Source organism: Vipera berus, assembly GCF_964194415.1.
Source record: "Vipera berus genome assembly, chromosome: Z".
Classification (NCBI taxonomy): Eukaryota; Metazoa; Chordata; class Lepidosauria; order Squamata; family Viperidae; genus Vipera; species Vipera berus.
In genome coordinates, this window is record NC_138205.1 from 49,118,238 (window position 1) to 49,135,581 (window position 17,344).

The following is a 17,344-nucleotide window of genomic DNA, read 5'->3' on the forward strand; positions in this document are numbered from 1 at the left end:
ATGGCTGGAATCTCCCCAAGTCCCATGACAATCTATTCTGAAAACAAAAGGGCTACTGGACGGCCTTATCCTTCAGCTCTCTGGGTCTCATCTAGTCGATCTTCCACTTCTGTGTACCTGAGAAGACGTCTACAGCCGTTGGGGACTACAAATAAAGAGCGTGACCCTAGCTGACTCATCCGGCGGCTTTCCATCTTGCCGCTGCCGGTCCCGCCTCCGCGACCTGCTCGCTCTTTGCGCCACACGCAACTGGGTGATGTCTACCGACCCGAGGCGCACTTGTTTCCTTCTCCACCCGGCTGACGTCGAGCTTCATCTGACCGCCCTGCCTGACTGCCGGCCTCTCAGTGGTGGCGGCGGCACTGCATATATATCCCTCGCTCGATGGGTATGGAGTGTTTCGCCGCTCCGAGCTTAAAATTCGCCAGGCACCAAGGGAGTCCTCCTCAACCACTTCAGCGCGCTTTTCGCCCACTCTTTGCTTGGCAAACTGGTCCCCGAGGACGCTCCTTTCCCCTCAATGCGTGCCCCGCTCTTTCTCCTCCTCCTCCTCCTCCCGCTGCTCCAGAGTCCAGGTGAGTGGGCGGACAGGCGAGCGAGCGAGCGACGGACCCTGTCGAGAGGCGGGGCAGAGGGGGCGCGAAGCTTCGGCGGCCACCCCGAGGGTTAGGGCGCTTGACCTCGGAATTTGGAGAGTGGTGCGTTGCTGGGATTGGGATCATAGCTCGCTACAGTTTTCTGAATTGGGCCCCGCTTTTCCCGGTTTTTTCACTCCTGGAAAGTTATGGTGGAACTACACTGCGGTTTGGAAATAGGAGGCGCCCGAAAGGCTGAGGTGCAGCGGCGGCGGCGGGAGGGGGGCGGGGGGCGGGAGGGGAGTACCTTCTGCGTTTTCTGCCAACTTCTCTCTTCCCCACTTCTCAATTTGTCTTTTTCGTTTTAGGTATTTGAAAAGTCGCTTAGGTGCGATGGGAGCCTCATTGAAACTATCCTAAAAATCTCGTTGCTGTATTTATTATTCGGTCTATTGAGTTTATCTCTATTTTACCTCCCGTTTCCGTACCTTCTATTTCTCTCTCACACCTTATGGTCCAAGAACCCTCTTAAGAGCAGCTGTTTTTCTGTTGGAGATCTTTTTTCTGAGTGCGGAATTACAACCCAGCTCTCTCTCGGTCTGATCCTGCCTAAGTTTCCTTGTACCCTTGTAGGTCTTGCAATAACAATATTTTTGCTGCGGATGCTTCTTGTTTAATTTTCACAAATTAAATCACAAAAGGATGCACTCTTATTTTCCTCTATTTTAAAGGAATCAGGGTGATGAGAGCATATTGTCTGAAGCAGGATTTGAATTAAGAAGCGTTGTTTACACCCCAGAGTGTTAAGTGGAGCTTAATTCAAAGTGATTCTTAGTGAGTCTTCAGGTTTTAAATGGTAATTTCTTTTCTAGAGGACTTTTAAATACTGAATGATTTTAGATTATGATTTTAGAAAAGGATGAAACATGTTGCAAGCTTTAAATCAGAACGACTGGGTATTTATTTTTGTCATTTGTGTGGTCAAATCCATTGTGTAGTATAATTTGCTCCTGTACAAAGATGCCTGTTTAACTGATTAATCTCTCTGAGGAAAATATTTATCTGAGGATATTAGTGTAGAACTACAGCCAGCACTTCATTCACATTTCCAAAATGGGTGGTGGGGGGGAAATGGATGAATCCTCTGGCAATCATGATTGCTACTCAATTCTATGTTCTCAGAAGTGGTTTTGTTAAAAGTATATGTTTAGCTCAGGTTAGTAGCCACCGTAGGAGATTGATATTTCTTAAAGAATGATTGGTAAGATTCTGGTTAATGGAATGCAATAACCTGGAAGTTGGCCAGGCAATTTTAACATTCTGGGGCAATCTAAGCAAATTCACATTAGAAAAACCAAGAGCTGTTTTCTGAATGACTCACTGTGGGAATAAAAGTAACTACATGTGCAATAGCTGCCAAGTGTAATTTTCAGATAAACGCCTCTCTGCTAGTTTTGCCTGACGGGTTAGAATGGTATCCATTCCTTTCATTTCTCTTCCACAGTCTACCAGCATGCTTCTGGATCAGAACTGAATGTGACAAAAGATGAGCAAAGCATGCCCAGCCTCAACACATTCAACATATCTTCCACTGATCGGTTATCGTCAGGGGTTGAGGCTGAAGAGGCTGAAGATAATGTGAAGGAAGCGAGAGAATCTCAGTTCCTTGTGAATGATGCAGGAAGAGGTAGGCTAAAGTATGGAGTGCTTGCCCGTGATGTTCCTCTCATCTGGGACTGAGGCACCAATGCAATTTTTATAAAGAGCTGTCGCTTTGTCTCTTCTAATAAGGCAAGGGCTCTCTTAGAATTTACTCTTAAGCATTGTAGAACCCTATTCTTCCTTTATTTTTATCCTTGCAATCCAGATAAAATGGATTGCAGATAAAAATGGATGTACCATGGAAGAGAATATTTATAGCCCAGGGTTGAACTTGATGCTCTCTGAACTTGGCGGTTTTCTTGAAGAAGTTTCATTACTAAACTAGATAACTCAGAGCACTTCATGCTTCTCAGAGCATTGATGATGTTATCTAGTTTGGTAGTGAAATGTCTGCAAGAAAGCCACAAAGCTCAGAGACCACCAAGGATCCCAGAAAACGGATATGTTTAAGAAGGTATTTAATAGACTTATATCTGCACAATGGAGTCTTTATGAAAAATGCTGGGTTTTTGTCTTTTTTTCCTTTCTAAATAAATCAATAGTCACATGCTTGTTGTTAAACAATTATTATAATATTAATCATCTGAATGATTGGGTAGCACCTTCCAAGAATTTGAAGATTCTTCTATAGCTTATATATCATTGGCAAGGATTTCTTCACACTAATAAGAAAGAAGTACATTTTGGATGAAAGGATGAAGTTGGTTTCTGAACTCCAACCATACCTCTACAATATAAATTTAAGATAGTGTTGCAACCAATCTATTTCTCTCAAGATATCCTGGGAACTTTAGTATTTGGTACTTAGTATGTGTATCAAGAAGCACTGACAAAATATGTCTTTCAAGAAACTTTGGTGAAGCTAAAAATCCCAGAAAGGTTTTTTTTTTACAAATACTCAATAGTATGCAATTACTGTGTTCACCATGCAGGTTTCAACTTCTCACTGTAGTAAAAATTGCTTTTTGACCAAAATGACGCTTATTTACTGAGGAAGAAATAAATGGATTTTACTGTTACCCTGAGAATCAAATCTTCAAAAAACAGTGGAATACTGAAATGAAATATAAGGAATTCTTCTGTTTTTAAATAGTCTATATTGTATTAGATCATCCAACTTGCACCATAAACATACTTTGTCCAAACCCCCATGTAATGTGTATTGGAATGAATGGAAATTTGAAGACATAAAACAAGCCTTTTTAATATCACTATATTGTTTATTTTGATTCTTCAAAATCATAATAGCACTAGCAATAGCACTTAGACTTATATACTGTTTCATAGTACTTTACTGCCCTCTCTAAGCAGTTTACAGAGGCAGCATATTGCTCTCAACAATCTGGGTGTTTGTTTTACTGACCTTGGAAAGAGGGAAGGCTGAGTTAACCTTGAGCTGGTGAGAATCGAACTCAGGCAGTCAGCAAAATCAGCCTGCAATACTGCATTCCAATCACTGTGCCAGTACGGCTCCAAGTTAGAAAGAGATAAGTATCTGCCAGCATAACAAAGAGGTGCATATAGTATAGAAAGGAAACTTCTCTGCTGTAAGGCTGGTTCTCCGAATATTCTAATTCTTCCTCCCACCATGAGGTCTGCCCCCATCTTTCTGTCCTTCTGGAAGGATCTGAAGATATGTCTATGCCAGTTGGCCTGGGGACCCTATGGGAGAGAACCTCACTGGAGGTGGTTATTGGACTAATTAACTGACCCCACCTCTCCCCTGCACTTCCTGCCCCTCCCATCCAACCATCTTTAATTCATATTGTTGTACTTTCATTGTTTATTTGTATTGTTTCACTGCTTTACTATTGTCATGTTTACATTTTTATCATTTCTTCCATTTTACTCTTGTAAGCTGCCAGAGTAGCCCCACAGTGAGATGGGTCCCAAATAAATTTAACAAACAAATAAAATATGTCAATAAAAATAAATTTAATTTTGAGACATGTTCAAATAAAATCTGAATTTATTTCCTCTGATATAGCTTTAGGGGGAATTAACCTTTTTCTGATTTATATTTCTTTTTAAGTAGTTTAGTATCAGCCATTCTTCATTTGGGCTTTCATTTGCAATATTAAGAAGGAATTGATATTCATAATAAAATGGACTTTTTTCCATTTTTTCCCCATTTCCATTAAAAAAGGCATATTTTCTCTTAAAATGTATCTGTAACTTATTGATGGATACTTAATGTGAATGATAAAATTAGAGCTTAGATATTAAAATCAGATTGGATCAGTTTATCAGGATGTAGAAAATCAGAAATTCAATCAAATATTATTTCTTAGGAATATGAATATAATTTATTGTCATTGATATATGCTCATATTTCCTGAGCCAATGTATTTCAGTTTCAAAGTATTTGAGTCATAAATATTTTTTTCTAATGGAGTCAAATTGAATATCTTCTTATAAATCATTTGAGTTAATCATTGCATGTTTATGTTGGTTGCGCTACAGTAGTTTTGGCAGAGCTGGTCCTGGAGCAGCTTCATCTTTGTTTTTTACCTCTGTTTTAGAAACAAGGGGAAATATTCGCTTTACTCCCATTCTATTCACAGACATTCCGTATTGATGGCAAAAACTGAAAAAGGAATCAATTAGTGTACCAAGATTTTTGAGATATCAACCAAAAAGGAGAGGGAGTAGCAAACCACAGATGACCCTGGTTTGCTATGTTATTTGTTGTGCATTCACTGGGTGAGTGCCACAAGCATCATTATTATTTCTCAGTCATGCTTAGGATATCCGTGAACATGGACAGAAGAACAGGCAGTGAAAACACTCAGAATTCTTAGGATCAATGTACATCTCTAGCCGAAAGCCGCTGTGGATAAAAATATTAATGCTGCCCAATAAGTATTTGTCAGACAAAATGCAAGAGAAAAACGATATGAATTTTAATTACAATAACATAAAGGAGTCAAAATGTCGTTAACCCAAGGCCCACACAACCATGGGTTGACTGGCCCCATGCGAAACGCCCCCTTCCCGTTTGTATTAAAAACTGTTAATCCCCCGTCTTGGAATTCTTCACCTTCTCACATTTTTATAATGTTTTTAAAATTTTAAAGCCTTTAACCCTACATTATTCTGATTTTAATTTAATTTTATTGATGATAAAGGGTTGGAGATGGGCAGTTAAGAAAAATGACGTATAAATAAATATTTGCATCACATTTTTTAAACATGGATATTAACTCAAGTAAATATTTTTGTTGAATAGGTTAGTTTAATTATCTTATTCATGTAGAATAAAGTTCTAACAAGGAATTAATATCGTGTGTAATATGTTCATTTATTTTAGAATGACAAATTATATTATCTGTATTTTATTACATATATATATATATATATATATATATATGGATAACCTGATAGGAAATTCCCACAGACGCCATCTTGATATATATAACTTTTGTTATATATATGTATATATAACTTTTGTTCTAAGAGATCAAGATGGCGTCTGTGGGAATTTCCTATCAGGTTATCCATACAGTATTTAGGTCAAGAGCTACAAATGTCACCAAGTAGGATCTAAATAGCACAGGATCAAATGAAGACTTAAATCCTGATCTCTCCACTTTTAGTTTTGTTATTTTAATTGCTTGGCATAAACCCAATTGTTTAGATTGCAAGACCCTACTATTTTAAAAGAATATTCAGCATGTTGTTTTATGACCTATTCTGATCTTACTATGTAATATATAAAGATTTCTGTTGGGTGACTAATCTGGATTACAATATTTAAAAATATTAAAAACAAATGTTTTGGAAGATTTTTTATACAAAAGCCAACTTTAACTGATTACCTAATATTTGGGCTTACATAGAAACAATTCCTGTAGTTTCTCAGTTCAGTCCCATTGGAAAACTATACTTACTTAATGATAGATGTTTCTATGATGTTCAATTATTTAAGTAACAGAAGGAGCTAAATATCTCTTTAAATTGAGATATGTTTGCTTGAATATCATTACTGAATTAAACAGTTAAATTGCAGAGTAAGTAGATTTAGTTGGATGCTTTAGAAATTATAAATGTGTTGGCAAAGGTGATATTTATGCAGCATATGCATGCAAATTTCTTTGTACTTAATTGAAATTAATCAGACTTAAGTAAAATTACATAGCTGGAATTGTATGCTTAATAGAAAATTGCATTTAACACTTGCTTTCTGATGCTTGAATTTTGTAGTTTGTTTCATGGCCTTTTCTCACTACACATTTAATGCATCACTTAGCCCTAACTATATCTATCTATCTATCTCTATCTCTATATCTATATATCTACACCTATATCTACATTATATATATGAAACAGGCAATACTTTTGCTAATTATATATACTACTTACTTGCCTGTTATATATTAATGTTTATCCCTTCGGATAGTGATTAAGCAAACCAGGATAACCATAGTTCTTCCCTAGATGTATATCTGATCACAGGTTAGTTGACTTCCTTCCCAGAAAGAAGTCATAAAGAGTTATGGTGTTTTCAGACTTTGTTGATGTGATAATTTAAATAGAAAAACAAATTATTTTCTAGAACAAGAAGGTTTGGCACAACCTTTCATGTTTTTGGGCTAGAGCATAATAAGCAGAGGCTGTATGATCAGGAGGGAGCTCTTGGGTTGCCAGACCTGTTCCTGACAAACTGCAAATAAGAAAATGCCTCCTTCATAGAATACATTTTTGACACATATCGGATCAGTCATGCTCTATCAGTCTGATATAACATAAAGGGCTGTTATGAAAATAAAACTGGGGGAAAATCATTTCATATTACTTTGGATTACTTGGGAAAAATGGATTCAAGCTTACAACTTTGTGATTATGCTCATATGTAATGAGGGAGAATTCTGGTGTATCATTCATGAGTTCCTGACTCATTCTCTCTTATTTAGGTCCTTCTATTATAGGAAGAGCTTAATCAATTTTTATATGCCCTCCAGATGAGTAACAGCAAGTTCCCATCATTCCCCAGTAGTTACCCTGAAGTTATAATTTAATACATCTTGAGGATATTAGATGTGGGGAAGCTGGGTTAAAATAACTGAGGTAAAAACTCAGTAAGGTTTTTGACCCAATATGCCTCTTTCCAAGACAAGGGTTGTATGTCCTTGAGAACCTGTTCAAGCAACTTGATAAGCTAGAGGAGACAACCTGGAGTCCCCAGATGTTTTGAACTACAACCTCCACAATTCTTGCCATTGGCCATCCAGGCCTCTTGGGATTTCAAGTCCAAAACATCAGGAGGCCCCCAGGTTGCTTGCCCCTCTTAGTTTAACCACTCCTGCTGATGGGAAAAGCCAAATGGGTACCAAAAGGTTGGTATGTGGTACAAATATATAATAACCAAGAATCATCGAAATATAGCTAGTGTTGTGAGTTGGCCACAAAGCTTTGACGTTAAAGGCTAGTAAACAAAACCAGAAGTTGTTTCATTATGATTTCAAATCACCTTTGAGCTAGAGAATTGACTATACCCCACCTGTAAGTGGAGTCATGTCAGGGAGAGATGAATAATTCATTCAGACTGTTTTATGCTGATTAGAAATGAGAAATCCATTGCAAATCATAGTCTCAATCCCACAATATGCATTCTTGAATTGGCAGATCATTGTGAAACCCTGTCTAAAACCACATAATTATCTACTCTGATCTTTTAAACCCCTCTGAAATGTAAATATCTTTGTGGTTAACCATGTTACCACACCTCATTACAATTGTTAAATGTCTATTTAATTTATCTTATTGCTGACCCAGTAGTGTTTATATTATTAGTTTTGACTTTATTGCACAGAGAAATAAGAAATGACTGGCTATATTAAAATGTTTTGCACACTGACTTTAATTGCATTTAGAAAAGCAGAAGTTATTACAAATCCCATTTCTCTTTCCTGCTTTTGAAATTTTTAAAAATGTGAAATAATTGCACCAAACCAATACTTTACTTAAATATTTATTTTTATTGAGATCATCAATGAATTCTTCTTATCCTTGTTCACTCCAGAGATATAGCTAACTCTTGCATCTAATTATGAGAACATGATATTTCACTGACTAGAATAGCAAATTGACTTTAGCATGTAGAAAACTGCATGTTTTCATGAATTTGTTTTCTTGTTGCAGTAGAATTGCTGGCACAAACCATAGTTGCACAATATGCTTAACTCAGCTAACTCAGTTAGCAATGGTTCTGGCAATATGTCTTCACACATCAGAAGTCATGCAGATTCCCATTCATTTTCTTCTGGAAATGCCTGCTATTCCATGAGCTTTGTACAAACCATTGCACTGCTGATCTTGGTCCAGCATCCTAAGGAAGAAAACCAATAGCAAAGGAGACTGCTATCCCCAATCACAGTGACTCACTGCATTTAAGATAAATGTTGTAGAGGAGCTCCAAGTTGTGACTTTGTAGATGAGGGTGGTCAATTACTTTTACTAGGCTACAGTGTTTGCATAAAATAGCTAATGGGGTTAATGGTTCATTAAGGGCTAGTTAATACAAACCTGGGACTGTTTAAGGTAAATCCCAAAGCTGACTAAAATTTATGGATTTCCATGACAAATAACCACTACAAATGAACATAGCCATTGTGTATATAGGCTTGGTTGCCATTATGACAGCTTTATAACTGTACTTGCAATCAAAATATTATTATGATTAGAACAATAGCTATCTGAGATTAAAATCTTTCTTCCATCTCTCAGCCAATCCAAGCCCCTTTCTTTGAGTTACCTATATAATAAGGCTAATGGATGTGAGTCAAAGTCTTCCGGTGAGTTCACTGCAGTAAGGACAGATGCCAATGTTGGTTGTTGTTTTTCTTAGCAAGTTTCTCTCATGCAGAGTCCACTTGTTTTTTCACAGTGCTCACCTAGTTTCTACAGTGAAGCTGCATTTGCAACAAGGGTTTTGTTTATTAGGCAGCTTTCTGCTCCTTTGGGCGGAAAGGCTCAAGGTCACTCAGATGGTTTCTGTGCCTCTAAGGCAGACATGTCAAACACAAGGCCCGGGGGCTGGATCCGGCCCGCGAAGTGGTTTCATGTGGCCCGCGAAGCCATCCTGGAAACAGTGAGGGAACGGCCCCCACTGCCTTGGCCCTGGCCCAGAGACCCTCCTTCTGCCAGAGACCCTCAGATCTGCCCCACTCCTGCCCAGGCCCCCATAGGCAACCTTGATGTGAACGATGTAGAGCTGGCCACGCCCACCCAGTAAGCCATACGCACTCTAGCCACGCCCACCCAGTAGGCCACGCCCACCCTGGCCATACCCACCCGGCCCCTTGAGGGCAACCGCAATGCTGATGCGGCCCTCAATGAAATTGAGTTTGACACCCCTGCTCTAAGGGATTGCTATAACCTATGTCCTCCTTCTCTTAGACCAGCATTTTGATCACAATAGCACACTGGGTCTCTGCAGAAATTAAATATAATTAATATTTTTTCCAGAGAAACCACCCATTAAGAATCCAGCAAATTTAGATGGTGGAAAAAAGAACCCTAACAAACCCAAAAGAAGAGGAAATGAGAAGAAAACTAAAAGGAAAATTAAAACTCCATGCGAAGGAAAGTATAAAGGTTTTTGTGTTCATGGTGAATGCAGATACATCGAACAATTTCTAATACCTGTTTGCACGTAAGTTATATTGCAAATATTGATAAAACTGTTGGTATCTCTATTTTGATAAGTAATATGTTGCCATAGATGGCACTTGAAAGTATTATTCTCTCACAGAGTTATTAATAGAGTGATGAAACAGAATATATGGATCTGCTAAAAATATTAATTCCCTAACCACCAGTGTTCTGCAAGCATAAACAAAAATTAATAAAATGGCTCTGGTCACTATATTGCCTGTAATGTATATATCCTTCATTAATCTGGATTGAATTCACAAGGTGTAATTTTTTTGGTTGGTGTTTGGTGAGTTATGTGCAGCAGGCATTTATGGCTGTAAACTATGGTTTATGACAGTGCAACAAATGAAGTTTATCACCAAGTGAGCTTCAATGAAGCTTCAGGAATCTGGAGATGAGTGCTGCTAGACCTTTGCTCAGATAAATGGCATATATCCCATGAAGTGAATTTCAGTGATTTTTCCAGAACTTCTTGTTCCTCAGGGGCAAATCAAAGACCTCTAGAAGCCCAATGAACATGCCAGTGACAGAACCAAGTTTCCGGATTTTTGGGGGGGGAGGAGAACTAACATACGTAAGCTCCATGAACTATTCTGTAGCTGAAATGCTCCTGTTGTTATATTACTACAAGTAGTCCTCAATTTATGACTGCAATTGGGACAGGATTTCCAGTCGTACGTCGTTACGGTTGTAAGCCCATGCACCCACATGACTGGACCTGATTTTACAACATTTTTGCTCTGATTGTTAAGCAAATCACCATTAAGTAAATCCATGATGATTAATTGAGCACCACGGTCATAAGCGCAAACCTATTCTTCTGAATGGGCTTTTTTCCCCCAGAAACTAGCAAAAAAATTACAAATTATGTCACATAATCATGGAATACTGCAATGGATTGTAAAGGCAAATCGGTTGCCAAATACTCAAAATGCAGTCATGTGATTGCTCGCTCTCTCTCTCTCTCTCTCTCTCTCTCTCTCTCTCTCTCTCTCTCTCTCTCTCTCTGTGTGTGTGTGTGTGTGTGTGGTATGACATTTAACAATGAACTAAAGTGGCTGCAAAACTCTCATTCCAGGCCCATCATAATTTCAAATGGTCATTAAGTGGCCGGTTATAAGTCAAGGACTGCCTATATCCCTGATTCAACTAAAATGTCCCACTATATGCGTAAAAGAGCGTGGAGTTGTTGCATTATGGCCTCATATGAAAATGAAGCTGCCTTTCCTGGTGCTTTCCACCAAAATTATCAAGAATTGAAACTATTGTTTGAATTTGAAACTAACAGAGAGGGAATTAAGCAGCGGAATACAGTGGATGTACCTGGAGATACTTTGAACATCATTTCAGTTTTCTGTGTAGTTTTAGGCAAGCAGTGATGCACAAAATAATTGTGCATTTTCATGATTTACTTTCAGATGCCACCCAGATTACTTTGGTGAACGTTGCGTGGAACAATTTTTGAAGACAAAAAGGACCAATAATGAAACAAGTGTCTTAAAAATAGAAGTTGTGGTAGTATCAATTTTCTTTGCGGTAGTCAGTTTTGCCATCTTTATAATTGTCATCACTGAACAGTAAGTTAAGTTATTTAAATCCCCTAGTTGAACAAAGGAAAGTAAAAAAAGTAATAAAATGGTAAAAAGACTGATAGATATCTGTGATATTTAATATATACTTAATATACTAAAGTTTTGTAAAATTGGTTGCCAGAATTAGGATTTTTGGTGCTAACTGATACTTTCTAAATATACATTTATGAAACATGGTGACTATATTCATACACTGGTGACTCCATTTTGTGAATATTGCAGTACACTCAAGTGAAAGGTATGTGCTATAATATATATATTAAGAAACCTTTCATAAAAAATAGTATTTTAGAGAAAACATACATCAAAGTACATATATAGGTTGAATCAGAAATAGGATACAAAAATGTAAATTGGCAAATACGAAACTGAATTCAGTTTTATTTCTCTATCCTTAACTTTAATTATATGGAGTAATATATTGGGCCAATTTTGTAGAGCAGTATTTACCTCACTTTACCTCCAAGAGCCTTTTGGAACATCATAAAATAATGAATAGTGTAAGCGGACAGACCAGTATGGACATACTGAAATTCAGCATATCATAATCCTGGAGATTAAACTATATTTGACAGGTGATGATCTCATTAAGTCAATAAGAAATGAGCAATGGAAACAGCTAATGTGTCCTTTTGATTTTATGAGATATATTAAGCTTGAAATTGATGAAACTTAACATTTAAGTTTAATTATTTCAGATTGTTTACTCTAGCTATGACTCAGTTTGGATCTAGTCCTATGAAGTAAATGTATCAGACAAGCCTAATTAAGGTACAATAAATGGTAGATTGGTGACTTCCAAAACTATTACCAAATATGGTTTTCAAATAATTAACAAATTAAGGCTGTTGTGCTTTTGGCTGTTGTGTTTTACTATGGAAAAATAGTCCTGTAATAGAATTCAATGGCAAGAGAGAAGTGAAATTTCAGCACTGCTTAATCTTATTTAACTGAGCTTTATGTTTGGGACCAGTAGCAAATGCTTATTGCTTTAAGTTTCACTCCTGTGAAATAATGCCTTAGCTGCTATCTACTGCTACCGATCTTAACAGTTCATCAGTAAGGTTCCCCATGCCACCATGATGTAAAGTCTGTTACTGAGGTACTTCCTGTGAGGTCCTGTAGATTTCATATCAAGGACCACATAACCAAGTTTCCATACTGCAGAACTATGAGCACTGTATGTTTGTACATACACAGACACACATAATGATACTTGTAACCTATAGCTCACAGATGAAATCTCCATCTCAATTAAACATTCACCTGGCGACAATTGCAGGGCAAGGATTTGGCCCCTATCATTTCCACCCCTGCACAGCTCTCATCCTAAGAGGAACTATACTGCACTATACTATATCACTTCTGTTCCCCAGTCGCCTCCTTTTCCCAATCCTTTGTGTTAATATTTTGCTCAAACTGTAGCCTATTTTATAGCAATTTGTGGTACACGCAGTCCAGTCCAGTCTCTACCCTATCCCTGTCCTGAATTCCTTAAATAGAGTTGTATATCCATAATAATAATCATTATCATCTAAATGCTGGCCTTGTGACAATATTATGCATGTAACACATTGCCTATCTTAACATTTAATAAATAATTTTGACTTGGATTCTGATGTAAACTGGTCATTACAAGTTTGGAAGCTTTGGTTCTGAACGTCCCTACCACCACCCCGAATTCCCAAGAGTGTAATAACAAATTTTGCCACTAAAATAGGACTTTAAGGTAAAAATGCTAAAGATTGGGGATGGGAATGTGAGCTCCTGCAGAAATAAAATGCTTCTATTCCCTTAAATTTCTTGAAGTCCCAAAATTGTGAAACATTGGAACAGAAATGCTCTCCTCAAGTGATAGCATTGTGTCATTGCAAGGCTTTTTCGGGACCTATTGATCATTTGAAACCTAAATTACAGGCCATATGTAGGAAACTGCCCCCCCCCCCGTTGTTCAACTGGATGTACCATTCTGTTTATGCAGAAATTCTGAAACTTTCTTGCAATGTCTGGTTTGTTTGGGATTTCTTAGAGAAAGAATGATCTACTGTTTCTTTTGCTTGTTAAACATGCCAAACTCTTTTATATTCAAAATAGATGCCCCCCAAATTTTTAGGCTTTGAGGAATGTTTGAAATGTTGACAGACTGTTGTAATAACAGTAGTTGCATGGTTAGATGAGGTTTGCTCATTCAAAAGCTTTGTGCCATGGTGGCTTGGCTACTCACAAATGAAAAAAATTAAATGGAGCAGGGAACCTGGTATGTCACAGTTTTTCTTTATCATGTCTATAATTTAAAATAATTTTGTCCTTGAACAATGTAAATGCAAAATAATTCCACAAAGTGATGGAGATGGATGTTTTTATTATTCAGGGTAAGAAAAAAATGCACTAACTATAGTGAAATTGAGGAAAGGAGAAATCTCAAAAAAGAAAATGGAATTCCCAGTAGTAATGTCTAAAAAAATGAAGGTAAGGATTATTTTAACTATATGTTACACTATTCTTCCAACTCCAGAAGTTTATAGCTATTTGTTTTTTCTTTATCAATGTTCTATCATTTTATGAGGCTATGTGTTACAGCTGACATAATTTAGTGACTGGCCTACAGATATCCATACAAGATATGTTACTTTTTAAAACTCATCCAATAAATTTAAGAAAGTCATTATCTTTTAGCATGAACCTCCTATTTTCTAATAGTACCTTATGGACATATTTCACATTTGAAATGTAGAAATATACTCTTTTTATTACAGGTAGTCCTCAACTTACAACCACAAGTGAGCCCAAAATTTATGTTGCTAAGTGAGACAGTAGTTAAGTGAATTTTGCCCCACATGACCCCTGGACACTGCAACCATCATAAATATGAGCCAGTTGCCAGGCCTCTGAGTTTTGATCACTTGACTGTGGGGGTGCTGCAATGGTCATCAATGTGAAAAACGGTAATAAGTTACTTTTTTCACTGCCATTGTAACTTCAAATTATTTATTTATTTTATTTTTATTTAATTAGATTTGTATACCACCCTTTCCCGAAGGACTCAGGGCGGTTTACAGGGTAATTAAAACAAGAAATACAAAAGTTAAAAACAATTAAAAAAATTACAACAGTCCCTGAAAAAGTAAAAGCCCCCAATTAAAATTAAAATTCTCAGCCTGGGTCAGAGAGCTCGAAGAGCCAGGTCTTCAGGTCCCGGCAGAATGAACGGAGGTCAGGGGCAGTCCTCAGCTCCACGGGCAGCTGGTTCCAGAGGGCAGGCGCACCCACAGAGAAGGCCCTCCCCCTGGGTGTTACCCACCGGCAATCTTTTACTGGCGGCACCCTGAGAAGACCCTCCCTGTGGGAGCGCACTGGACGAAGGGAGCTTGATGCTGGCAGCAGGTGTTCCCTCAGATATCCCAGACCCAAGCCATTTAGGGCATTATAGGTCATTACCAGCACCTTGAATCTCACCTGGAGGGCAACCAGAAGCCAATGCAGCTCGCGGAGTAGAGGTGTTACATGGGAGTATCGGGAAACCCCCATCACAACTCGTGCAGCTGCATTCTGTACCAGCTGAAGCCTCTGAGTGGTCCTCAAGGGAAGCCCCATGTAGAGAGCATTGCAGTAGTCTAAACGGGAGGTCACGAGCGCATGAGTGACTCTGCGTAGGGCATCTTGGTCCAGGTAGGGTCGCAACTGGCGCACCAGGCGAACCTGGGCAAAAGCCCCCCTGATCACGGCTCCTATATGGTCTTCAAAATTGAGCTGGGAGTCAAGGAGGATGCCCAAGTTGTGAGCCCTATCAACGGGGGGTAACACCTCACCCCCCATTGTTAAAGATGGAATGGTCTGGTTAACCCGAGATGCCGAGATGCACAGCCACTCGGTCTTGGCAGGGTTGAGACGAAGCCTGTTTCTCCCCATCCAGACCTGGACCGCCTCCAGGCAACGGGACATCACGGCGAGGGCATCGCTGGGTTGGTTCGGGGTAGAAAGAAAAAGTTGGGTATCATCAGCATACTGATGATACCCCACCCCGAAACCGCGAATGATCTCACCCAGCGGCTTCATATAGATGTTGAACAGGAGGGGCGAGAGAACTAACCCCTGAGGAACTCCACAAACAAGAGGCCTCGGGGTGGATCTCTGCCCTCCCGTCAACACCGACTGCAAGCGGCCCAGGAGATAGGAGAACCACCGTAAAATGGTGCTTCCCACTCCCAACCCCCTGAGACGCCGCAGTAGGATACCATGGTCGATGGTATCAAAAGCCGCTGAGAGATCTAATTGGACTAGGACAGAGGAGCAACCCCTGTCCTGAGCCCGCCAGAGATCATTCACCAGTGCGACCAATGCCATCTCCGTGCTGTGTCCGGGCCTGAAACCCAATTGGTATGGGTCCAGATAATCAGTTTCCTCCAGGAAGAGAGGAAGCTGATGCGCCACCACACTCAACAACCTTTGCCAAAAAGCGAAGGTTGGAGACTGGACGATAATTATTTAAAACAGCCAGGTCCAGGGCAGGCTTTTTGAGGAGGGGTCTCACGACCGCCTCCTTCAAGGCAGCAGGAAAGACACCCTCCTTCAAAGAAGCAGTTATTACTGCCTGGAACCAGCCTCGTGTCTTTCTACCAGCTATCACTAAACAAGCAGTTGTAAGTTGAGCATACCTGTACCGTACTTGCCTAGTATCCCTATCAATTATTCCCCCTTCTTGGAGATGAGCTTCATGAGAGGCATCGGGGCCTTACTTTGAATACAAATAGGTCTTTCCTATATATGTAACGTAGAGCATTTTCTGAAAAATTGTAGAAGCTACACAATCAGGCACTATAAGTGCAGAGATACTTGGTAAGTCGTCAAATGTACAACTCTCCTGAGGCTTAAAAAAAACAAACTCTCTACCCAACTGACTGATAACTGCATCCAATAATTGTCTACCCTGCCAGCTGGAATTCTGACAAGTTTTGCAAAAGTTTCTTGGTTGAGATGCATGGCCAAAAATTAGATTAGTTCAGAAATTAATCATTTTCAAAATTCAAGTTATAACATACATAAATACGATATTTTTAGAGTATGTTACCTGTCAATATGTAAGCATTATCATAAATGTGTAAGCATTATCATAAATGTACTTTTTATTGAATATAGTATGTTCACACAGCTGAGTGGCTTGATAATTTTATACAGGGGAAAAAATTGAGTTATGATAAGTTTATCAGATGGTCCCAGATGATGTTCAGTTTGCACAGTCAGTTTGCTTCCGGATTGAAAGGATTAACCGTGACATCACCATTTACCACGGGATACCCCTGGGGGCTCCTTTCATGTCCCAATCAAGAAGCTGGAGCAAATCACAGGAGCTTACCACCATGCATCAGGTCTCATGTGTGGGCTTTGCTAGCCTGTAACCATAACCACCATGCTCCTTGTATAGTCACCCAAATCTTTGATTTGTCCCCAAGATCTTTTAACAAAATCTAAGTTTAATAGTGTATGTAGTGCATGCCTCCTTCGTTCAGCTTTCCAGAAATCTATGTCCCATCTGCTAATGCCATGATTGCCTCTTCCAGAGAATAAAGAAGCTGTCGCTGAAGCACATACTAATTCATGGAGGCATCTCTGAAAAATTCAAATCAAGGAATCAGGGCAAACCTGAAACTTTGTTCGACGCCAAGCCAGAGGCGTGCTGCAAGGAGGGTGGTCCTTTCCCCCCCCTTCTTGGCGATTGTCAGTATGCGACTGCAAGTGCAGGAATGAACAGCTTTGGTTTCACAACAGCCAGCACACCAGCCAGCGCTGCTCAGTTGTGGGAGAATACCGAATGGCCGCTGCCCCACATACTTCTTCTTTTTTTTTTTTTGCACATGTTAC

At 39.1% G+C, this 17,344-nt stretch overlaps 1 protein-coding gene across 1 annotated transcript; it reads left to right on the top strand.

The window, feature by feature from the left end:
- Window positions 1-520: 520 nt before the first annotated feature.
- On the top strand, window positions 521-17,134 carry AREG (amphiregulin; the record flags this gene model as incomplete). Its single annotated transcript, XM_081343591.1, has 6 exons — window positions 521-575; window positions 2,080-2,262; window positions 9,705-9,891; window positions 11,312-11,470; window positions 13,857-13,954; window positions 17,044-17,134. The coding sequence occupies 5 exons, from the start codon at window positions 521-523 to the stop codon at window positions 13,942-13,944; spliced, it is 672 nt and encodes a 223-aa protein (XP_081199717.1). The 3' UTR covers window positions 13,945-13,954; window positions 17,044-17,134.
- Between the last annotated feature and the right edge of the window lie 210 nt (window positions 17,135-17,344).